We start from the raw sequence: 24,870 nt of genomic DNA on the forward strand, positions 1-24,870 counted from the left end.
TCTTCTTTTAAAAATTAAATTTAAATTCACAGTTCAAAACAGTAAGCTGTCTTTCAGAACTAATTTTTGAAGGATAAAAATATATGAAGGAAAAACATGGCCTGTGTAGGTTGGATTCCTTACACAGGACTTATTAGTTGTATCACCTCAAGAGATTTTAGAGTTTGTGATCAAGGTCTGTATATTACCCCAAATTTTATTAAGAATTGTTTTCTAATTGGTTATAACACTTTTCAATTAATAGTTTCAAAACAAATTGTTAATACAAACTGTATAAAATGAACATAATTTTCTTCACTTGTATTTTTGTTATTGAGCAAGTTTATCAAAATAAATTGTCTACTAAAGAAACTAAAAAGGCTTCTATTGCTTTGAAGTAAGCTTTGATTTTAAAAATTCATTTCAGAAGTTGATTTCTTACAGAGGGTTTACATATTCACACAGTGACACTGCCGTGCCCCTTGGTATTGTTTTGTTTTAGCATCAGGCAGGGAGAAGGTCTCCCTCTTTTCCACTCCCAGCTCCCTCCTTGGGAAGAGATGCCGGTAATATTCCAGAATATGGCCATGTTTACGAATAAGAAGAGTCACTCAGCAATAAAAGACCACATATATGTGGCTCTCTCTCTTCTGCATCATGTTTTTATGAACTGAGAGAGATCCACTGAGCCAAGGCCCTCAAAGCCAGGCATCTTGCCTTTCTCCCTCACATGTAGACCTAAGGCCATTCATCTTTGCTCCAGTCTTACGTTTCTACTTCACTGCAGGCCAAAGGATCTTAGCTTCTAAAATTTTAAAATTTGAGTTGAAGGAGAAGACAGAGGCCTTAAGTCTCTAGACTCATCCTTGTGCTCCATCACAGCTTTGCTGTAGCTTTCTCGGGGGGTCTCAGGATTTAGCCCAGCCAAATAATAACTAATAATCAAATTAAGCACCACATTTACCCTTTGCTGCTGTTTCTCCTTTATATGGCCTTTACAGGAACCTTGTGGGGAGTTGGAAGATAAAGACAAAATAGGAATTGGATGTTCTTGAGTTCTGGATCATAAAGGCATCTTATCTTCTTAGGGTGACCAATCATCCCCATTTGCCTGAGACTAAGGGGTTTCCTGGGACATGAAACTTTCAGTGCTCTTACTAGGAAAATACCAGGCAAAAGGGATGAGCTGATCACCCTATTTTCACACCATCCAAACCTACACTGATACATAACACAGATGAGAGATATTTGAAGAGTTCTATAAATATTTCTGAAAGGTCAATTGGAAATTTGTAATGATAGACTTACACAACTTCTAAGAGAGTGGGAGAAAACACTTTTCCTTCTCTTTGGTAATATCTCACGAAAAAACAGACTAACTTTATTTTTTTTTTTTAAGATTTTATTTATTTGACAGAGACACAGCGAGAGGGAACACAAGCAGGGGGAGTGGGAGAGGGAGAAGCAGGCTTCCCACTGAGCAGGGAGCCCGATGTGGGGCTCGATCCCAGAACCCTGGGATCATGACCTGAGCCGAAGGCAGATGGTTAACCATCTGAGCCACCCAGGCGCCCCCAGGCTAACTTTAAAAACAATAATGTGAGGGTGCCTGGCTGGCTCAGTCGGTAGAGCATACAATTCTTGATCTCGAGGTCGTGAGTTCAAGCCCCACATTGGAGCCAAAAAAAACCCCCACAATAACATGAGTCCAAAGACACCTCATTTTGACTTAGTCTTCCACTAACTCTTTTCTAATCACTGTCTGAGGAGATTATAGGAAAAAACACCCAAGACTGGAAGACTGGGTTCCTCTTACGCAAAGTCAACTCTTCTGGGTCACAGTTACCCAGCAACAAAATAAAAGTAGGTATTTATAAATGGTATCAAAGATAGCATAATGCTGTATTATTTTTTTTTTTAGAGTTTTAGTTCTTCTCCCAGGAGGAGAAAACAGTGGGATATTTTCAAGCACATTCAAGTTTTCTGCAATTCAGCCCCAATTCCACGCACAGACTGAGACCACCCAAGATTAAATTTCAAGAAGAGATTTTTCATAAGACTCAGAAGATTTTAGAGCTGGATGAAATCTAAAAGAGCGCATCCAGTGTTTGCATTTTCCAGATGAGGAAATCAAGGCCTCAGAAAAGTAGACTGCCTTTCCCAAAGTCATACAATAGCAGAATACCCAACACAGGAAGAAATGTCTGTGACAGAATGTCCTTGGACAGTTGACCTCAAACAGCTATTCATGTTCTACAGCGTCTGAACCGGACTTCTTCAACTAATCTCCATCTACTCCAACTAATTTCTACCAAAATAATCTTAACACAAAAGAAAGCATATCATTTCTTTGAGTTCCTCTCATTCCCACTCTACAGAATGAAGTGCAAACTTCTTTAGTATAGCTTCATGATCTGGCTTCAGTCTCTCTTTTCTTTTTACCCACTGCTGTATCTTTTCACCTTATACAGCCAAACCAGCTAGTCTCCATTCTTGCACTACACCTGCTCCTTGTCTTGGCTGTGACTGCACCACCTCCTCCTCACAGTTTTCCCTAATCCCTCTTGTATTTGAAACATAACTAATTTTTTTTGCTTTCTCTTTGGTTTATACCTTTGTAATAGAACTTACTTGAGGCGAGTAGACTGCCTGGATTCAAATCTCCATTCCAAAATACTCGCTGTGTGACCCTTGATAAATCACCTAGCCTCTGTGAGCCTTGTTTTTTTCACCTGTAGAATGGGGTTAACAGTACCTATGTCATAGGGTTATTGTTGGTTTAAACGAGAAAGCATGGGAAGTGCCTAGCTCATAGAAAGCATTCAAATGTTAGTTGCTGCAGTTTTGTTTTGTTTTTTTTTTAAGATTTTATTTATTTATTTGACAGAGAGAGACACAGCGAGAGAGGGAACACAAGCAGGGGCAGAGGGAGAGGGAGAAGCAGGCTTCCCGCGGAGCAGGGAGCCCAATGCGGGGCTCGATCCCAGGACCCTGGGATCATGACCTGAGCCGAAGGCAGACGCTCAATGACTGAGCCACCCAGGCGCCCCGCTGCAGTTCTTATTAATAAACACCTCCCTATCACTAAATTATAAACTCCTGAATGCAAGGAATGTGGCTTTCTCATTTCCCTTAGAGACCGGGCACATTGCTTTACATGTGAATTGAATTATCATAATTAAATTTGGGGCTAGGTTACAAAGGAAAATTATGAAACTGTATCTGGGAGACCTAGCCACCTATCTGCCAGGATTATGTCAGTGAAATTCTTCCAGCCCTTGTAAGTAGATGTGGTTGTTTTATTGGTAAGTATTTGTATAATATGCCAGTTTCATTGACCTCCTTAGGATTCAAGACCTAAGACCTTTACTACTCAAGACCCTTTGTGGACTGAAGAGCCTTTACTACCGAATTCCTAGTGCTCCAATGTTGATACCAAGGCAAAGAAGAGCAGGATGATGCAAGCACCCAGTTGATCCCGAGAGAACTCTCTGGAGGCCTCTTCAACCTTTTGGGTTCTCAGCTATCTTGAAGCCGTATATTTGGTATGTTTTGCAAAGACTTAGTTCTGCCAAGATGGTTTTAATTATTTCTGCTAAAAGGAATGGACTCAAGGATTTGATCTCATTGTAGATGCAGTTATCCCCAAGCGGCCCTGTTATGGCCCTTTAGTAAATACTGCCATTGTATTTGGTCACTATTAAATCAATCCCTATTATCTGTCAGAGCAAGTCAGTAAAATAAATGCTGTGTCCTGACTCTGGCAGTCTTTTCATGTTTAAATATTTAATTTGGTTGTCTTAGACAATTCAAGTATTTTCTTAAATTTTAAAAACTCATTCTTTTACATTGCTTTGTTCTCTGTGGCAAAATGCAAATGCAGTTGAAGAACCAATCAAAGAAAATCCTTTCCATTATGCATAATAAATTGCTCTAGGGGAAAAATAATCCATGTATCTAAGAAAGCTTTTAAGTACCTCATATTTTACTAATGTCGTTAGTAGCAGAGTGGACTCCTACTGCAATGTCACCCCCACTCACACACACCATTCTTAGCACCTCACCTCATTTCTGCTGTTTCAGGGTCATCAATAACTTTTTCTTGTCCTAAGTGCTGTTGTGGAGAAGGAAGTTACCATAACCCTAAACTGGGGCAAAGGAATTTTTTTGTTTTTTTACAGTAACATGTCTGTAAAATTTTTTAAAAAGGGGGAATATAGGAAATTAAAAATCCCCCCTCAACCCACCTTCCAGAAATTACCACTATTAACAGTTTATTAGGTTTCTTGCAGATATATTGCTATATTTACAATATATGTATATCGTGTGTATATATATCCTGTTCAGCTTTAACAAAAGCAAGATCATATTCTACATGCCTGCCACTACTTTCTTTTTTACTTTATGATGGCAATCTTTCTGTCAGTAAATATAAGTCTTCTGCATTTTTAGTGGCTGTAGAGCGTGTGTGTGTGTGTGTGTGTGTGTGTGTCCTCCCTTGTTGATGTTCATTTAGATAGTTTCCAAGTTTTTTGCTCTGACAAATAATGCTGCTTGAACTTAGGCCTTAGATAACAGGAACTTCTCACATACCATGATAACCTGACATTCTAACTGAAGTGTATCAACTACCCTATGAAAGGCAGTACATATATTTTAAAATATTGTGGTTAAGAAACAGTGGCATTCAATAAGAGTTTGGAGAAGGAAACTAATATTAAATTCATGCTATGTGTTTTTCCATATGTCACCTTAATCCTCCTCCTCAGGTGAAGTGGAGGTGGTATTTTATAGACCAGAAAACCATGCATCGAAAGGGAAATAATTTACCCAAGGATCAGTAACTAGTAATGTTGAATCTGGGTTTCAAACCTAGGTTCTTTGACTTCAAAATCGAGGACTACTTCTGTCCTGGCTAGTGTGAAGGAAATAAAAATAGCTTGTCCCAGTTGCATGATTTCTTGGCTCAGGCACGAGCAGCTGAATCTATGGTTTGCTTCTTCTGGAAGCAACCATAAAAGGTAGTCCTGCTTAGAAACAACCTATAAATATTATATATTTTGTTGGGGAGAAAAGTATGTAAGTTATTGAGCTGTTTGTGTTCAATCTTCCATCATTCCTCTCTCCAAAACTTGTCAAGTTTTCTGCTATCCTGCTACGTGGTAACTTCACTGATTGCTAAACTAGATGATGTCACCCCTTGATTTTACTGGGAACCTTTTGGGAATTGAGCACCCAGGGAAATTTCCCCAAACAGGCTATATCTTGTCCGCTCTGTAGGACTTAAAAAATCAATTAACTAGATCCCTTTTACCTTGTTGATAGGAAATCTACTGGCTACTGGGTTACCCTAGGGTTGTGCAGAAGTCCATGGTTCAAACATTAGAAAGCCCCCTCTAGTCATTTGTCATCTGTCTACACTTATCACTGCTGAGACATCAACTATTCCAGTCTGAATAGTGCAGTAGTTCTGTGTCCATCCCACGCTTGGGGCATGGTGATGAAGTTTGTTGAGCTGGGAAGACTTTCTCCCTGGACTGAGGACGCGTTCCTCTTAGGTCTTGCCATCTCAAAGTGTTGCCACCAAGCACTGAGCAGGCCCTTACTCCTTCTGATTTTCAGATACCTGATTTCTTGACCTCTGTCTCTTTCTTCTCCCCTTTGTCTTCCCTCAGAAGCATGTTTGCCTAATACCCGTGTCCCTGTCTTTGGTTCAAACAAAACAAACCCAGCTTTTTTCAAGGGGCTGATTGCACCCTCTGGCTCCCAGACTTGATGCAGAAGCCAGGTCTGGCCTATCAGAGCCACAGTGATTTTTTCAGAAATGAATGGATCATATGACCAAGCGAAGCCTGGGCCTTTCCTGGAGCTCCTTGGGAAAGAGGTGCTCTTATTTTAGGGTTGCTAAGTTGGGGAGGGAGGGGAGCTGAGTGCTGCTGGTGTCCAAGTTTGCCAACCACTCATGAAGAGCCTGCTTAAGAAAAAAGCCATCACAGAAGAAAGGAGCTGAAAAATGGAGACAGATTTCTGTCAACATCATATTAGCCTTGGATCAAGCCATGTCCAAAGCCAATTTTTCTGTTGTTTGAGCAAATAAATTCCCTCTTTTCCTTAAGCCAGTTTGAGTTGGGTTTGTCTCTTTTAACTGAAAGAATCTTGATACACTCACACTTCTCCTCTTGACATTAAACACATCCTTCACCTCCCATGCTTTGGCACGTCACTTTAATCTTTCAGTTAGCTTAGGATTTTACAGAAAAGAAAGAAATGTTGACTTCAGGCTACTTTTCAACCCAACAAAAAGCACCTGCTACTGGCTTGAAATGGGGGAAAGAAAGAAAACACAAGTTAATATCTAAAAATCTAAATATCTATCTAAAAAAATATGTAGCACAACAATACTGTCTTACTCTGTTTGGGCTGCTATCACAAAATACTGCAGGGCACCTGGGTGGCTCAGTCGGTTGGGCGACTGCCTTCGTCTCAGGTCATGATCCTGGAGTCCCGGGATCGAGTCCCGCATCAGGCTCCCTGCTCGGCAGGGAGTCTGCTTCTCCCTCTGACCCTCCTCCCTCTCATGTGCTCTCTCTCTCATTCTCTCTCTCTCAAATAAATAAATAAAATCTTAAAAAAAAAAAAAGAAATACTGCAGACTAGATGGCTTATGAAACACAAATCTGATTAGATGTTAAGTAGACTTACTGTAGTATCATTTTTGCAATATATACATCTATCGAATTATAGTATACACATGAAACTAATATAATGTTATATGTCATATCTCAGTTAAAAAAAAAAAAAGAAACCAAAGGGGGTTTTATTTTATTTTTTTTTAAGATTTTATTTATTTATTTGACAGAGAGAGAGATAGCGAGAGCAGGAACACAAGCAGGGCGAGTGGGAGAGCGAGAAGCAGGCTTCCCGCTGAGCAGGGAGCCCGATGTGGGGCTCGATCCCAGGACCCTGGGATCATGACCTGAGCCAAAGGCAGACGCCTAATGACTGAACCACCCAGGTGCTCCTAAACCTTTTATTTTTTTTAAGATTTTATTTATTTGACAGAGAGAGGCACAGCGAGAGAGGGAACACAAGCAGGGGGAGTGGGAGAGGGAGAAGCAGGCTTCCCGCCGAGCAGGGAGCCCGATGTGGGGCTCGATCCCAGGACCCTGGGATCATGACCTGAGCCGAAGGCAGACGCTTAACGACTGAGCCACCCAGGCGGCCCCAAAGGGGGTTTTAAATGCTGAAGACAAAATCATCAAAGTCACCACCATCTGCTTATTCCAACACAGGAGGATTATAGACTAAATATGGCACAACACTACAGTATTTATCAACAAGTTAAAAGAGCTTTGGAATTCATTTTTTTCCCCAGATTTGAAAAAAATCAACAGGGTACTTATGAGCTTGCTGTGAACTGAAGAAAAAACTCTGTTTTTAGGGTCTATACTTTTAAAATAAAGCCCCTAGATTCATACATTTTACTTTTTGTGTCTTTATCTTACAGAAATAAAATCTCAGAGTGCACAAAGATGTAAAACAGTGTTCATTGCAACATCGCTTTAAAAAAATTTATTTCTCACAATTCTGGAGGCTGGAAATCCAAGATCAGGGTACCAGCATAGTCGGGTAAGGGTCCCCTTCTGGGTTGCAGACTTCTTTTATTCTCACAGGATAGAGCTAGGGTCTCTGTCCTCCTTTATGAGAGCACTAATTGCATTCATGAGGACTCTCCTCATGACCTAACTGCCTCCTATAGGCCCCACCTCCTAATACCATCACTTTAGGGAGTAAGTTTCCAACATATGAATTTTCCGGAGGGGTAAGGGTGGGGACACACAAACATTCAGACCATAGCAAATGGTCATTTAAGGAGAAAAACATAACAAATCTAAGTGTGTATTCCATAATAATGGAATGTCAAAGTACATGAAGCAAAAATAGAATTAATGGAAGAATTAGGAAATCACACAATCAATATATCTTGGGCAATGGGACCAGGCTACAGCTCTTAAATAAAGACCAGAGGTGAGCTGACCCTGATCAGGTTCCAAGAACCTAAGGTCAGAAACACAAATTCCTATTGTGCTCTAATTCCTTGTGTGGGGCCCAAATGAGCTACAAACTGTCTGAGAAGAGCTGAGAAAGATGGTATTCACATATAGCTTTCCTCTTGCCTGGTCATACAGGCTGAAAGCCTTATTCTGCTTTATCCATTTGGCACAAATACACCCAGAACATGTGTATCATGTAAGCTCAAATAGAAAAAAGCAATAACAATGACTTTTCAATGTTGGGGTTTACTTCTTGTAAAATGTTTAGACCCTGTGTATCCAGGAGCCAAGGAAACTGTGGAAGTATAAAACTATCTGTCTTGGGCCCTCATGTCTTCCAAAATGGTATCTCAAAGCTAGCCAGCCCCGTCTACCCAGGATTTCCAGTAGGATGGACACAAGGACCCTCACCCCTTGTTCACAGAGTAAACATTTGTTGGTTGTTCTCAGCCTCTCGTAACTCTTCCTTTTTCTGACTTCCTTACCTCTCTCTGATCTCCCTCCTCTCCTGCCTTGTTGGTTTTGACGAAACGCCCTCCCAAATGCCACCGTCAACCCATGACTCCTGCCCACAGTGACTGGTGGTAGGTAAGCAGTTTCTATTTTGAGGGGTTTTGTTGTTTCTGATGTGGAGCCACTGCTAGGGTCAACATTGGAAGAAGTTCTCCGCCATATGATGATTACCACAAGGAGCACATGTTCTAAATTATCAAATTAAAGGTCCCGAAAGTGAAGACAGTCATTTGACAAATTACCTAGATAAACTAAGTGGAGGTCCCTTAGCCTTTTACAAGCTGGTTGACATGGGGGTACATCACTTCATCTCTCTTGACTTCCATAAAAGAAGACGTTGAAGAGGGTCCCCCAGCTATGAGCCAAGGGCTGGTTACATCATAATCACCTGGGACCATTGTTAAAGATTCATGTTCCCACACTGTACCACAGTTCTGTATCAGTCTCCCAAATGGGAATGTTATGTATGTGTCCTTAGCAAACAACCCAGATGATTCCGATGGGCACCTGGGTTTAGGAAGCACGGCAGTAGATGATCTCTTCCGACGCTAAGAGGTCACTGAGCCCGCTGCTATATTAGCCAGGTTTGGGTGGGGCTGGACCTGGTGGAGGTGAGGGAATGCCAGACCTGTCTCAGGGTGTGTGTTTGCGGGGACCCCAGGGAATCTAAGGAGGAGACAGTTACCAGCTTTCCCGCCTGGCATGGCGCAGGTTCTCTGCTACCTGTCTTCTGTTCCTACTATGGGAAGGTAGCACATACCACGGCTCTACTGGTCCAAACCATAGTTTTCTGCTCATCCAGAGATTCTAGAAATAGAAGTCCAAATCCTGCTTCCAGGCTTTTGTAGGGGTGGAGAAAAGCAGAGTGCTTGGGGAAAGGCTGTTGTCAACAATGAAGTGGTAATGTCTTCCTTGGGGTGAGTTTTCCCCTGTCCCTGCCTCAGGCTGCAGTGGTGCAGTCTGTTACCTTGGAGACCAGCTAACACTTCCTGGCAGGGCGAGTGACTCTGTTGAGTTGCTTGGAGGAGCTTAGAGGAGGTGGGAACCAGGAAAAGCAGAGCCCTGGGATGACCAGGGGCCCCTCTCCCAAAGATGGAGAAATAAATGGAGAAATGCAGGTGAGAGTGAGTGTCACAGGGTTGGCAGGATGGTAAGAGAGGGTGGGGCACACCCAGACGCCAAGCTCTGGAGCGAGTGTGAAAGAGGTTTAGGGAGCCTGGGCCCGTGGGCCTCTGCTCCCTACATGCCAGGCGCTGTGCTGGGTGCTGGGGGTGCAACCGCAGACAAGGAAGTAGCGGGGCTGCTCCGGATACAACTTGGTATGAGGCAGCCCCGGGGGCAGCAATAGGAGGAAATTATTTTCTTCCTGGGGGTTGGAGGGCAGCAAATGGGGTTCAGGAAAGACTTGCTGGGTTTTCTTGTCAAATGAAAAGGGCTAAGGGTGTTTCTAGAAGCAGGTCCAATTTGAACAAAGAAGGGTATGAAATAGTAAGGTGCTTGTAAGTAGGAGTTGCCAGGGACCATAGACGGGTAGGAGGTAAGGGGGAGGAGTCGGCAAGAAACAGGTCCTGAAAAGAACGGTAAACATTGCAAGGAAGGTTCAGCTTGATGATCCACGGCACTGAGGAGTCATGGCAGGTTCTAAACAGGTGGAAAACTCTGCATGTCAGAAAGATCATCCTGGCAGCAGAATGTAAAATGGATTGGATGGGGGCAAGACTTAGATTGTTTGGCCATTCAAAATACAAACCCTGGGGATGGCTTTATCCCGGGTGTTCAGGAGAATCCAGCTATTAGCAAACCAAGAAGTTAGCTGGAGGTTTTCTCTTATCTATCCACTAACCAGGGCTACTACCTCTTGCCCTTTGACCGTGATGCCATCTCCTAGGGGCCAGCCTACATATTCTCTTCCCCACCGGAGCCCAGCCCCAGAGCAACGTGGCCCAATTTTGTCTAAACTCTAGGTGTGCCCTGAGCGCACTTACTCAACAAATATTTTTTGAGCAGTTACTAAGTTCCAGGCACTGACTACGCAAAAGTCTTCTAGCAGTGACCATAACTAAGTCCCTGCCCTCAGGGATCTTACTCTTAGTGGGTTGATGGGTGGGGGAGAAAGGTGGTAAGTAAGTAAATAATGTAGTACTTCAGATGATAAAACAAACCACATTCTGGAGAAAACAAAGCAGGGTGGAGGGTTACTATTTGAGATGGGGTAATCAAAGAAGCCATCTCTAAAGAGGTTTCGTTTGAGCAAAGACAGGAGGGTAAGGGCTGTGTCCAGTTCATCTCTGCCTCCCCAGTACCAGCTCTTTCTAGCACCCAGAAAACATCCTAAAAATGTTCACGGGATGAGTGATCGTTTATATGTCCTATGCCAAAGCGCTTGAAGAAGCAGCACATTCTTCTAACGCTGTTCTGCATTTCTATAGTACTCTGTATTTACAAAGCTCTTTGACATTCTCAGTGTCGGGGTTCAGTCTCTTGATGACTGTGTTGAAGTAGGCAGGGCAGTTACTAGGACCCCCCTTCCATTCTGCAGAAGAAGAAACCCAAGGTCCAGTGCTTTCTAGAACACCACGTTGTGCCCTGAGTTTTATGCCAACCACACCCTCCTCCTCCAACAGCCACACCAGTCACCCTAGAATCCAGTCGTGCAGGCCTCTGAATTCATTAGATTGTTAATCACTCACTGAAAAGAGGGAACTGGGACACTGTGGGGCATCCAGTGTTCACGAGGCATTTCTAGTTCAACAGTCTCTGCCCCTGGTCTCTCAGCCAAGCATCCTGAAGGAAAGCCAGTTGTTTTTTAAACATTTTTTAACATTAACAACATTGCCAGATTATCTTGGTGCTTCCCAAAAAACAAAGCATCCTCTGAGTAAAAGATTAAAGACCCCAGAGAGAAAAGCAAGTTGCACCATCATTAGGCTATTTTATTTAATGATTTCGTAAGAACACACACTCATTTTTCAAGCTGCAACCCCCGAGTCTCTCACTTGCTGTGTCTTAGCCAATACTTTTTTGGTTGCAAGTAATAGAAACCTAAATGAGCTAACTTAAGCAGAAAGATGGAGGATTATAAGGAACAGGGTTTTTCGTGGAACCCAAGAGCAGAAAGTAAAGGTAGTTCTCACAAATGCCTGAGATCAGCATTTAGATATTCAAGAACCAAGGCAGGGGTGCCTGGGTGGCTCAGTTGGTTAAGTGACTGCCTTCGGCTCAGGTCATGATCCTGGAGTCCCTGGATGGAGTCCCGCATCGAGCTCCCTGCTCGGCAGGGAGTCTGCTTCTCCCTCTGACCCTCCCCCCTCTCATGTGCTCTCTCTCTCAAATAAATAAATAAAATCTTAAAAAAAAAAAAAAAAGAAGAACCAAGGCAGTTTCTCAACCTCCTCCTCTCCCTTCACCTCCCCTCCCCCAAATGTGTATCACCTACCAGTTCCTGCTCTGTTGTAACTTACAGTCTAATGGGAGAGAGACACCAATTTTTAAAAATCACACTAAATAATGTATCATTCTAAATTAAAAGTATTCTGAAAGAAAGGAGCACAGTTCTGTGAGAGTTTACATAACACTAAAGGAACCTGAAATACAGTGGGAGGGTGAAGAACAGTTCCCTGAGAAAGTGACACACTGAAATATCAAGAATGAGTTGAGGGAGGGGGAGGGGATGTTCCGGAGCAAAGACAGCACGTGAAAAGGCCCTGTGGTTAAAGGAACTGCCTAACATTCTAGGAATTGAAGGGAGGGGTCGTGGAACACAGAATGGGGAGCAGGGGGGAACGGGGAAAAGCTGGAGAGGTAGGTAGGCAGCAGCCCAATCATGAAAGACCTCAAATGCCATCCAAAGGATCTTAGTCTTCATCCTAGAAATGAAGGGAGGGCTTTGAATCATTTGAACCAGGAGGGAGAAGAGGGGGTGTGATGTTGGGTTTGTATTTTTAAAAGATCACTCTGGCTTCAGTGAGAACAGACTGGATGGGAAGGGTCTGAGGGAATGTGGGGAGGCCAGTTAGGGTCTACTACAGTTGTCTATGGCAGAGGTGACAGTGGCCTGGACAGAGAATGTCACTGGAGACAGAGATAAGTGGAGAGATTTGAGAGGGGGAAAATTAACAAGAGTAGGTGATGGATTGGATATGGGAAATGAGGTGTCAGGAGTAATTCCCAGGTTTCTGACTCATATAAGTAATGGAGAGTGGCTCTTTTCTCTGAGCTAGGAAACACTGAAAAGAGGATAGGTTTGTAGGGAATATGAATTCAGTGTTGGACATGCTGAGTTTGAGGTACTCCAGATGGAAATATCCAGTGCCGATGAATTCAGTCTGCCATCAGAGTGGGAGGTCCAGATTTTTGACGTGCCACTGGGAGTCACTGATGTGTGTACATGGTAGTTGAGGCCATGGACAGGGAAGGATAAGACTGCCTAGGAAAAGAGGATAGAGAAGGGTAGAGAGGGCACAATTTATCCTTGAGGAACACCGACTTAAAATGCTCGGGTAGAGGAGAATGAGTCTGGAAGGGAGACCAGGAAAGAGCCAGCAGAGAGGGAGGAAAAGGGTGGGAGAGAATGGCCCCAGGGGAACCAAGGCAGGGAAGGACCACTTACTCCCCTTTATCTGAAGACAGGCTTTTGCCGCTTCTGAATGTACGTGGGGGCCCCATAGCTCTTAATTCCAAATTCCCAGGTGGATCCATCTTGTTCCTGTCCATTGCTGACTTTAAACTGTAAGGAGTAGGCTACAGGGTCCCCCCTTTGAGCGCAGATGTCATTCACAAAGAAAAGAATTTAACCTCATCTCAGTATTCCCCCACCACCACCCTTAAAATCGTTATGGTCATTGGTTGCCCTCTCCACACAGTCCAGCCCTCACCATACTCTTTAACATGGCCACCTCCTTTCTGTCCTTCATGACAGTCTAAGCTCAAGGTCAAGCTTTCAGCTGACCACCTTAGCTAAAACAGATCCCTTTCCTGATAACTCTCTATCGTATCATCCTGTTCACATCCTTCTTAGCACTTGCCACGATTTCTATATAGACTATATTTAATTTTTTTTAACATCTGTCTTCCCCCACTCTAGCTCAGTGGTTCTCAGCGGGGGACAACTGTGTCCCTCAGGAGATGTTAGGCCATGTCTAGAGACATTTTTGGTTGTCACAACTTGGGAAACTGGCATCTAGTGAGTGGAGGCCAGGGATGTTGCTAAGCATCCCACAACGCACAGGACAGCCTCCCAACCAAGAATGACCCTGCCCAAAATGTCAAAAATGCTAAAGTTGAGAAGCCTCTGTTCCCTTGTTCACCATCATATCCTCAGCACCTCGCACAAAGCCTGATACCTAGGAGGTGTTCGATAAGCATTAGTGAATGAACGACAGAAGAGTTGAGATAACTATAGATACCCCCAAAGCTGTGGTCTCTATACTGCATTTATCTTTCTCTTTTCTGGTGTTCCTTTTCTCCCTAGGAAAATAAGCATTGGGTGTTTTTATAATGGCTACACATACTAGTCCTCTCTGCCATGGCCAAGATAATACGTTTCTGGAAGATCATTGGTAAGCATCCTCTCTGATTTTTCAGATGAAGACAACAGCAAAAACTTGAGGGGGGAGATGCCTGCCTCAAAGCGAGACTGGATAAATGGTCATGGCATCATCTTATGCCCGAGGACTTCCATTTTCTCACTACCAAAACGGTAGAATAAAATGTCTTAAGAACCTGGGGTCCACCTTTTATCAGAACTCTACAGGACCCCTTCCCAGTTGGCTCTGGAGACCCTGGCAATGTGGAGGCAAGGTCTAGTGCTGGGACACTGATCATCCACTCACTGTGTGTTTTGTAGTGTGAGGAGAAACAATGACAGAGATCCAAAGAAGCAGTTGGACCAGAAGGACATCCATGGACTTGGCCAAAAGCCAGACAATGGACTACTGGTTACACATGTTAACCAGACACAAGACTTACTGGTAAATACAACAGTGCTTTAACTGAGTCACAGTGCTTACAAATCATAGTCAGGGAATGCAGAATGTGTTAAACTCTGGGTGTTTCTTTTGTTTTTTTTTTAAGATTTTATTTATTTATGAGAGAGAGAATGTGTCTGAGAGAGAGAGCATGAGCGGGGGATGTGGGGGCAGAGGGAGAAGCAGACTCCCCGCTGAGCAAGGATCCTGACCCGGGGCTCCATCCCAGGACCCTGAGATTACAACCTGAGCCAAAGCCAGACACTTAAGGGACTGAGCCACCCAGGCACCCCACTCTGGGTATTTCTTTCTTCACATAGGCTCTCGGGATAGAAAACGATTAGTTAAACATTCATCTCTAATCCTCTGCCTTTAGAAATGACAGGAATCCCTATGCTGTTTATATAAATTTTATAGTCTTCTTGGCTGTATCATTAAACATTCAGGAGTATATGAAGACTGTCTGTGTTACCAAAGCCTGAAGACTAGGGAATGTAAATTCTAAAATTTCCCTTTCTGAGATTTGTCTTTCTTTTAGGGTTCCCTAAAACCTAGATCCAAAAATCAGTTTCAGGAAGTGCTATCAGAGCAAGAGCATCGTGGCAAGAGAATTAACTTCTAGAATAACCACAACTGTGGTTTTAGGCTGACTCTCAATGTGTCAGTGAGCTGTTTTCTTTCCCACGATGGTGGGTGGGTGGTCTAGAACTCAGAATTCATTCTACCATAGAAACTATTGTGATCAGGAGTAGTTAGGGGCAAGCCTGGCCTATAATCACCCACCTAATCTACATGAGAGTTTAAAAATGGTATCTTTGAGATGACAATCTGTCAAAAACAATACAGTTTTAGGGGACGCCTGGGTGGCTCAGTTGGTTAAGCAACTGCCTTCGGCTCAGGTCATGATCTTGGAGTCCCTGGATCGAGTCCCGCATCGAGTCCCGCATCGGGCTCCCTGCTCGGCGGGGAGTCTGCTTCTCCCTCTAACCCTCCCCCCTCTCATGTGCTTTCTCTCTCTCTCATTCTCTCTCTCTCAAATAAATAAATAAAATCTTAAAAAAAAAACAAAAACAATACAGTTTTAATGCTGGCAATCAAACAATCAGGAAAATGGTCCTGTTTTACTTTCCTCAAGTATTGGCACTAATAGGAAAGTAATTTTAATTAAAAGAAAATGAGGAAATCTCAATAGTCTTGAGATTCTGGGGGATTCTTTCAATGATTTCAGATTTGATAATATGAGTCTTCACTTCATCTAATTTCATATCAAATACGTGACTTCCCAGATGGACAAGGACCATTCGGACCCTTATTAGCCACAGCTGGGACCTCCTTTCCCTCACAAATGAATAGCAGTGGGAAAGAGAAAAAGGACTGTCCCAACACAAAGATCTTCCTACTCTCCATGTGAAGCACATATTTTAGTATGTAATCAGGATGCCCTACAGTCAAAATGTATGATGTCTGTGAGTTAATGGTGGACCTTCAAATATTAATCATACAAAATCCATGTCCTAAAACACGATGGATCATTTAAAATGCAAGTAAAACGAAAGAAGGTGAATTATCAGTCTAAGGGGTTATCAACCAGGGAGTCGGTTGAGTCCTGAAAGGTGAAGAGAGTGACATCTAGTGTTCATAAGATGTAAAGCAGCGTTTCCCTAAGTGCCAGATGGGGACCATGCATATTAGAGGGTGTTGTTTAAGGGCAGAACATTAATTAGCATAAAACCATATGAGAAAATTATCTTTTTAGTCAGTTCCCCCTCAATCCTTCATGAGGATAGCCACAGTTTGGTGCTAACGTGAGCTATGCAGCTTGGGTTTGAATCCCAGCCGTACCACTTACTAGCGTGACTTTGGGAAAATTACTTAAATTCTCTGTGCCTGTTTCCTTGTCAGTAAAATGGGGTAATGACGGAAACGATTTTGTAGAATTAAATGAGTTAATATATGGCCAGTGCTTGACACGTAATAAATGCTATTTAAATGTTTGCTCCATTAGTATTGTTCACACTTCTTTAACACTTGCTAATCTCCTTTGAAACAGAGCAGTGGGCAGGCCTCAGGCACAGAACCGAGGGCACACAATAGTATCTAGCTGGCATATAATAACAGCATTTCATTTTTATTGAGTGGGAGATACGGATCATTGCTGGGATCTGTTAACGCAGCAACACTCAAGGCCTTGTGCTGCTACAGCTTCAAACGCCCGTTTTACAGGTGAAAAAAGAGCCCCACCAACCTGCGCAGCATCACAGAGCAAGTAGATGGAGAACCCCACCTACGGCACTCCTTCCTTCTCTCCTGCTCTCCTCTGGACTTTCTTCTTCCTGTGTCCTCTACCCTGTCTAGTGGAGCTCCATCAGCTACCTGCAGAGTTTTCAACCCCTTGTCTACCACCTCACCCACTACCGTGAGAACCCTGGTAGATACAAGCCCAAGGAGCACCCACCTAGGATTCGAGTAGGCGCCCGGGAGATGGGTGCAGCCATCTCTAATATAGATGGGGGTCCTGGTGGGTTAAACAGTGGGCAGGCCCATTCCCCAGCCATCAGATGATGCTGCAGGGCAATTTCCATCATCCACTCAGCCGGCCTCCCTCATGATGCTGTACCACACCCAGAGGGAGTCCTGGCCAATTCTGGCAGCATTTACATCCCATGTGTATCACACAGGGATTGCGCTGGAAGCCCCGTCTGAACCAGGCCTTGCACACCTTCCCAGCCCCTTCTCATGTCACATCACACGCTCCAACCATCGTGGCCACCTTTCTGCTCTACAAACGTTCTGACCCCTTCCGCGCTCCATGCCTCTGCCTGGAATGAGCATTCCCTAGCTATGCACAGGGCCGGCTCCTCCTTCACCTCCAGATCTCGGCTCACAACGGCCTTCTCCGACCCCCCTCCCCTGCCCCTGTAGAAGTGACCTCCCCGTCTCCATCCTACTCACTGTCTATCACATTTCCCTGCTCCATGTCCTTCCTGCAACTGTTCCTTTCTGAAACTATATACACTGATTTCATCTCTGCTCTACTCTCTACCCATTCACACTAGAATGTAAGGTCCAAGAAGGCAAGAACGTTTCTATCTTGTTCACACTGTAGACCTAGGACCAATGACAGCACCTGGTTCATAGAAGGGGTCAGAAACACCCACTGGGGGAAGAAGAAATGCCAGACTCCAGGAGAGGTGATCAAGGCCAAATGGGCTAAGAGCCTCAGGTCAGTTTTCTCTGCCTTCTGGCTCCCAGAAAGCATCCCCAATCTTAAATGCTTGCTGTGAAGGACTTCAGCTCCACCACCAAGGCCACCACCCAAATCCTGAGCTTGGCGCTGTGTAAGTGATCCAGGTGTCATGAGATATAAGTAAGAGGGCGTGGTCCTTTTCGTGGCCAGACTCCTGTGATGGTGAGGAAATTCTATGTTTAAAACTTTAACCTGGTGCTCCTGCTTCTGGCCTCTGGACTAGACAGGAGAAACGCATTCCCTCCTCCATGAGCCAACAAATGTTTGTTGAGGACCCACCAGACTGATAGCAAGGCAGAACTCATAGCAAGATACAGAAAATGCAAGTGTGGAAATAAACAAAGAGCACCCAAATGAGAACAGGGCCATTTATTCCGAGTTTGCTTCCAGCAAGGGAGTCAGCCACCTTCACCTGTGTTTGGTAGAGAGACTCAAAGGCAGGGGATCAGGAAAGCTTTGTAGTGAAAAAGGAGAAAGCTTCAGGTGTGCCCAGAAGGGCGGTGCTGGCATGAGGAAGCTGGAGGTGGGCTAACTAGAAGGCAGGCATCTCATGTGATTGGTTTTGAGGGCATATTTGGCCTTCTCTGGTGGGTCCTGAGCCGGATGTGGGATAAAAAATAGGAAAACTGAAGGTCATTGACCAAGTCCAGACCCTTCTGGGCTAGTTGCTACAGTTGTGGTTTGGTTTTGTGGACTGGTTGCCACGGAGGTCATGGGTTGGAGTTCTGTTGTCCTATATGGTCTGGCCAATATTCGGTTTCGCACAAGGCAGGGTGTGGTGAGTGACCCTTGAATTATCTCGCTGCATATTGGGGATGAGGTGAAGGATGAGAATGGGTATTTCCAGAGCAACTGGCCCAGGACACAGGCCTCCTCATTCCTCAGTTCCCTCAGCAAGGTGAGTTCTTGAACAGACTGCGTTCAGGGACGACCCATCGGAGTTGGCAGCCCTTGGGCATCTGTGAGGAGGGGGAATCTAGGGCGTCCTCAGCCTTGCCCTCTCTTTCCCCAGTTTTCTGTTTGACTCTGGCTCTGTCTCGCAGAGGCTGCAGAGAGATGAGACCAAACCCTCGGCTTGGGAGGACTCGGAAGACTGGCTTTCCAGGCACAGTTTACAGTTTGAGAGGCTCACCCTGGCTGACCTGCTTAGCCAAGGCACCGCCGTGCTGTGAGTCTGGCACCATTCCCTTCACCCCCAAGCCTGCAAGCCTGGCAACACCCCACTCCCCGGCCCCAGAGACCCCTTCTTAAGACTTTGCTTCTTCAGGGAGGAGGGCAGCAATATCATGAGGAAAGTGTACTTCTCCACCCAGATCATCCACCAATTTGAATCCAAGCTTTCTGAGTAAGTACAAGAGCTCAAGAATTTCTTCATTTCAGCAGCCTGAAAGTAACTTTGTTCAGGGGCGCGTGGGGGCCTCAGTTGGTAAGCATACTCTTGATTTCAGTTCTAGTCGTGATCTCAGGGTCATGAGATCGAGCCCCACGTCAGCTCCGTGCTCGGTGTGGAGTCCGCTTGAGATTCTCTCTCTCTCCTCCCTCTGCCCCTCCCCCCCACTCAACTCTCTCACTCTCTTAAATAAATAAATAAATAAATAAATAAATAAATAAATAAATAAATATCCTTAAAAAAATGATTTTGTTCCGACAACAATCTCTGGGTTCTTGGGCATGTCCCTCCCACCTCTGGTCCTAATGGCCTCTTTCATCAAATAAAGAGATTGGACCATACTGGTTTTTCTCAGCCTTTTCAAATCCATGGGCCCTTTGGATGAGCGCATAAAACCTCACACCATCATCTGAGGTATAATAGTTAAATGACCACTTTCAATGACAGACTGGTTGGGCTTATACTTTTGCAAATTATGTCAAAAATATGCGGGCTACCCACTCCCAAACCAGATTTTCCAAGCACATATATACATTCCATCCCCAATGTAGCAATGTAGCAATCTATGATCCATGATCACTGTTTGCCTGAGGTTTCTTAAAAGGCTATAATAATAATTAATACCTGTCATTTATTAATGTGTCAGGAATTCTGCTAAGGTCTGCGTGCATTATCTTGTTTAATCCTCACAACAACCGAAAATACATTACTCTCAAGCCAAATATCCAAAATTCAATTGACAACTGATCAATATGCCAGATTTATCAAAACATTTTAACTGTAACTTTTTTTTTTAAGATTTTATTTATTTGAGAGAAAGACAGCACAGAGGGAGAGGGATAAGCAGACTCCCGGCTGAGCAGGAAGCCCTATGTGGGGCTCGATCCCAGGACCCTGGGATCATGACCTGAGCCGAAGGCAGAGGCTTAACTGAGCCACCCAGGGGCCTCTTAACTGTAACTTTTATAGCAACTTTTATCAGGTATGAAGGTTTAAACAGGTTTTTAAAGAATTTTGCAATATTTTGGTTGATTGGTTTTAATTGTGAATCAAGTGTGTTAAGGAATGTTCAAGTCCATTCAGTTAATTCAAATCGATTTTCAGGGAATTGGCTTTCAAACTGACTTTTGGCAAATTGACTTGGGTAGGGCCCTGGTATAATCTTCATGTTGGAGGTTCAAAGAGGTTACCACACCTGTCGAAAGGTTACACAGCTAGTAAATTGGAGAGCTGGATCTCAAAGACCAGCACGTCTCATTATGAAGCTCATACTCTTAGCTCTATTCATACTCATGTATAACTTAAAATTCTACCCACTGCCCCATGATTTCACATCCAAAGGTTTTTTTTGTTTGTTTGTTTTTGTTTTTTTACATCCAGAGGTCTTGTTTGCCGTTTTGTAGGCTCCCAAATCCCACCTGCCCTCAATGAGGGCAATTCAGTTGAATTCAAGTGATGAGTCCTGAACTTGAGCACCTGTTACATGCTCTCTCCGTCCAGTCATTGGATTGGTTTGCAATAAGGCAAGTTCAAGACGTTCTCCCGACTACTTTTTGGAAACTGAGGGGTTTTTTTTTGTTAATCAGTCCCCTGAGAACTTGCTGCTGAACTGCCTCCATTGGGCATTTATGGTCATCTCCAGGTGACTAGCAAGTTTCACCTGGGGAGACACGGATTTGAGAAGAGCAAGACATTACCCCAAAATCCCATCCACACCTTCTTCCCATGTATGTAAGTGACTGTCATTCAGTGATGAAGTTGACCTTGGCTGATGAGTCTTTCTGGTATTTTGCCAGGGCTATTGAACTCTATCAACAGAGAATCCAGTGGCTCACAGAAAACAGCAGGAAGGTAAGAGACTCCATTCTCCGCCCCCTTTTACTCATTCTGTCTGTACTTGTTACAGTTCTTTCAGTTGCAAACGACAGACCTTCAGCTTAAACTGGCTTAAGCTAAAAAAGGAATTTCTCAACCTACATAAATGAAAAACCCAAACACAGCTGTATCCATGGGCTCAGATGATGTCATCTCTTTGTCTCTGGGGTCTGCTTTCTTCTGGGTTGGTTTTATTCTCTTTTTTTTAAAGATTTATTTATTTATTTTAGAGAGAGAGAGAGAGAGAGCGCACATGAGTGGGAGGGGCAGAGGGATAGGGAGAGAGAATCTCAAGCAGACTCCATGCTGAGCGTGGAGCCGGAAACAGGATGGGGCTTGATCTCATGCCCCTGAGATCATGGCGTGAGCCCAAATCAAGAGTCAGATGCTTAACTGACTGAGCCGCCCACGCACCCCACTGTACCTCTTTGGATGGAGCTACAGAGTAGACATGAAACCAGCCCAGACTAGATCCCAGGGAAGCAATCACTCACAAACCAACTCGTGGGTCCTCTGGGTGCTGACACAGCCTGGGGTGATGGACAGGCCATCCCTGGGCCCACTTCCCAACTATGGTCAGCAAGGCCCTGGGCAAGTGGCCTCACTGCTTTGGGGATCTGTTTCCACATTAATGGAGGAGAAAAGCAGGGCTTATAAACGAGTAGCGTGCTGGTAAATCTGGCCCACAGCCATGTTTTTCTTGGCCCTCATAGTTTAAAATATTTCTCGAGTTAGTTGCCAAGATTTAGAATTCTGGTGTTTCATGTTTATGTCTGTTTTTAGCTCTCTCTTGAAAAATGGGAATATCTGGCATCACCAGGCTCCAATTCCCTCTTATGAACCTATCCAGTTATTTTATAGGATAAATGTCTAGAATTCCAATGGCTCAGTTTAAGAGAATGAATGTTTTCAATTATAAAAGCTCTAAAGGCAGTTTTTGTAAATTATAAAAGGAATAGAACTGGCCCCAGATTTGAACTCCTTTCAGCCCCTGAGGATTGGTAATGTCCTGGGAGGCCTCAGTGTTCGTTTGGGTCATTCAACAAATATTGATTGGACAACTACTACGTATCAGGAACGGGTCCCAGACTGCGAATAGAAACATGACCAATACAAAGGTCCCACCTTCGTGGAGATTATAGTCCAGTGGGGGAGGACAGACAATGGATAATTAGCAATTCATAGGCAAGGTCAAGTTACTGGTAGTGCTATAAAGAGAAATGAACAGGGTAAGGGAATAGAGAGTAGGATAGAAGGAGGGCTATTTATTTAAAAAAAAAAATTTTTTTTAAGATTTTAATTATTTATTTGAGAGAGGGAGAGAGAGAGAGCGTGAGCGGGGGAGAGGGCAAAGCAGGCTCCCTGCTGAGGAGGGAGCCCGATGCGGGACTCGATCCCAGGACCCTAAGATCATGACCTGAGCCAGAGGCAGATGCTTAACCAACTGAGTGACCCAGGTACCCCAGAAGGAGGGCTATTTAAATAGAATGGTCAAGGAGGAGACATTTGTGCAGACACCTGAAGGAAATGAGGGCACTCCCATATAGAGATCTAGGGGAGAATGTTCCAGGCCGAGGAAACAGCCAATGCCAAGGCTCCAAGACAGGAACAGGCTTGGCATGTTCTAGAAGCGGCAAGCAGGCCAGTGTAGCAAGCACAGAATGAGCCACATGGAGAAGGGGAGGAGAGGAGGCTGGAATCAAGAATGGCCTTACAGAGTACAGATCTTACTCCACAGGTGAGGCCTTTAAGCAGGGGAGTGTCGTGATCTGACCTAAGTTTCAAAAAGATCATTGTGGCTCCTTCATAAATTGACTGTAGAGAACAAAGGCCAGGTAAGAATGGTGGAGACTTAGGCTCAAGAGCTAGGGTGGATGGAAGGAGAAATGGTGAACTCAGGGCATGGCTTGAAGGGAGAGCCCACAGGACTGCTGATGGATTGCATGGGTTTGGGGCCAAAGTGCCTGGGGACCTGTTGAATGCCATTCACAAGAGGGCCAGGTGTGTGGAGGAAAGTCAAGAGGTCTGGGTTTCACCATATGAAGTCTGAGAGGCTTACCAGACATCTGGGCAGAGACAAGGAGCAGGCAGTTGATGCATATGTTCGGAGCTGCCAGAGAGTTCTGCCTGCAGATGGACCTTGGATTATCATCAGTGTGCAAATGGTATTCAAATCCCCAAGACACGTGAGATCTTTTAGGGAGTGAGTGCAGACCAGTGGTTCTTAACCAGGGAGGGGCGAGCGGCGATTTTGCCCCCCAGGGGATATTTGGCGATATCTGCAGGAACGTTTGGTTGTCAAGACTGAGAGGGGAGGTTGCCAGGGAAGCTGCCAAACATCCTGCAGTGCACTGATCAGCTCCCCATAGCAGAGGATTGTCCAGCTCAAAATGTCAGTAGTTGAGGGGTTGACAAACCCTCGTGTAGATAAGGAAGACGGAGCCCTAGCCCTGTACTTCTCAAACATTTATGGCAGCCAAATCCCTTTTGGTGGTGGGGGTGGTGGGGAGAGGAATTTTGTTAAAATGCAGACTCTAATTGGGCAGATCTGGAGTGGGACTTGAGATTTTGCGTCTAACAAGTTCCCAGGATGTCCTTCGATGCAGACTTTGGGAGGAGGTGGGGGAGGGTGAGAAGGACCAGCCAGCAAGTGGACGAAAAAGCAGGAAAACGTGATGTCCTGAAAGACAAATGTACTTATTAAATGCTTCAACTTGTTACATCCTTGACACAGCGAAAGAGCGTCCTATACCACTCAGAATTAGCGAACGTTGAGAACTTACATTTGACCATTGGGTTTGGCAAGAGGGAGGTCATTGATCACTTTGACAGGTGTAGCTTCAGTGGAGTGGGGAGGTGAGAGCCTTACTCTGAGGGAATCACAGAGAAACGAGGGGTAAGCTAAAATGGGAAGCAGAGAAATTAGGTGGGGTAGCAGGAGGGAGGGGTGGAGTCCTGAAAGGTTTATTTCCTTTTTCGGATGGGCAATAGTATTTTGTACTTTGTGTGGTGATGGAAACCGTACAACAGATAAGGAGGATCTGGTGGTCCAGGAGAAGAGACGGTTACAGTAGCAAAGTCCCTATTTGGCAAGACAAGAGCAGGTGATGGGAGTCAAAGGGTTGGCCTTAGAGCTCTATAATGTAGATACATTATAACAGGGGAAAAGGCCAAGGGTGTGGGCAAAGGGGCAGGCAGGTTGGTAGATTCTGCGTGGAAAGATTTAAAAAACAAAACCAAACTCTGGCTTGTTTCTCTTTTCTCAGTGAAATTGAAGGCAAACTCACCTGCAGAGGGAGCATAGAAAGGGAATGTTGAGGTGTGAGAGATATAAAATACCCCTCTGTGAGAGTAGAGAAAATTGGGCCTGCAGTAAAGTGGGATTTACGGCAAAAAGCATCAAATGGAACCCACGGCCCCTAGAGAATCATCCGTCTCGAACGAATGAAAATCCCAGTTCACGATGCAGCTGTAACAGGATGAACCGTCCTCAGCAGAGTCAGACTGCATGGGCACGGAGAATGTGCTTGCTGTTAGACACAGAATTAGAAACTCACAGAAATACCACGGCAGCCGGCGAGCTTGACACATCTGCTTTGATTGGTGGAGTGGGTGGAAAACAAATAAGGATATAGAGAAATGGAATAAAATCCGCTGATGTAATTAGACAGCCAACTTTGTATTTTACAAAGGATGCTTTTCTGTGGTCTCCAAATTTTCTTTAATGGACGTGGCTTACTTTATAAGGGTGGACTGTAAATATTAAGGAAAAAAAAAAAAAGACTTGTAAAGAATAGGCTTTAGGAGCAGATAATGCCTGGAACTACAGTCAGGATCGGGTTTTGC

At 44.4% G+C, this 24,870-nt stretch overlaps 1 protein-coding gene across 1 annotated transcript in view; it reads left to right on the top strand.

Moving 5' to 3' along the window:
* The first annotated feature begins 11,614 nt into the window (after positions 1–11,614).
* Positions 11,615–24,870, top strand: part of VWA3A (von Willebrand factor A domain containing 3A) — a 54,620-nt gene continuing 41,364 nt past the window's right edge. The window contains exons 1-6 of the mRNA XM_064590318.1: positions 11,615–11,669; positions 14,026–14,104; positions 14,392–14,515; positions 18,803–18,927; positions 19,027–19,104; positions 20,946–21,000. Of these exons, the coding sequence (XP_064446388.1) occupies positions 11,615–11,669; positions 14,026–14,104; positions 14,392–14,515; positions 18,803–18,927; positions 19,027–19,104; positions 20,946–21,000 (516 nt within the window). The remainder of the gene's footprint in view (positions 11,670–14,025; positions 14,105–14,391; positions 14,516–18,802; positions 18,928–19,026; positions 19,105–20,945; positions 21,001–24,870) is intronic.

Source organism: Mirounga angustirostris, unplaced genomic scaffold, assembly GCF_029215605.1.
Source record: "Mirounga angustirostris isolate CCGP_5_RB_7025 unplaced genomic scaffold, mMirAng1.0.hap1 SCAF_5, whole genome shotgun sequence".
Classification (NCBI taxonomy): domain Eukaryota; kingdom Metazoa; phylum Chordata; class Mammalia; order Carnivora; family Phocidae; genus Mirounga; species Mirounga angustirostris.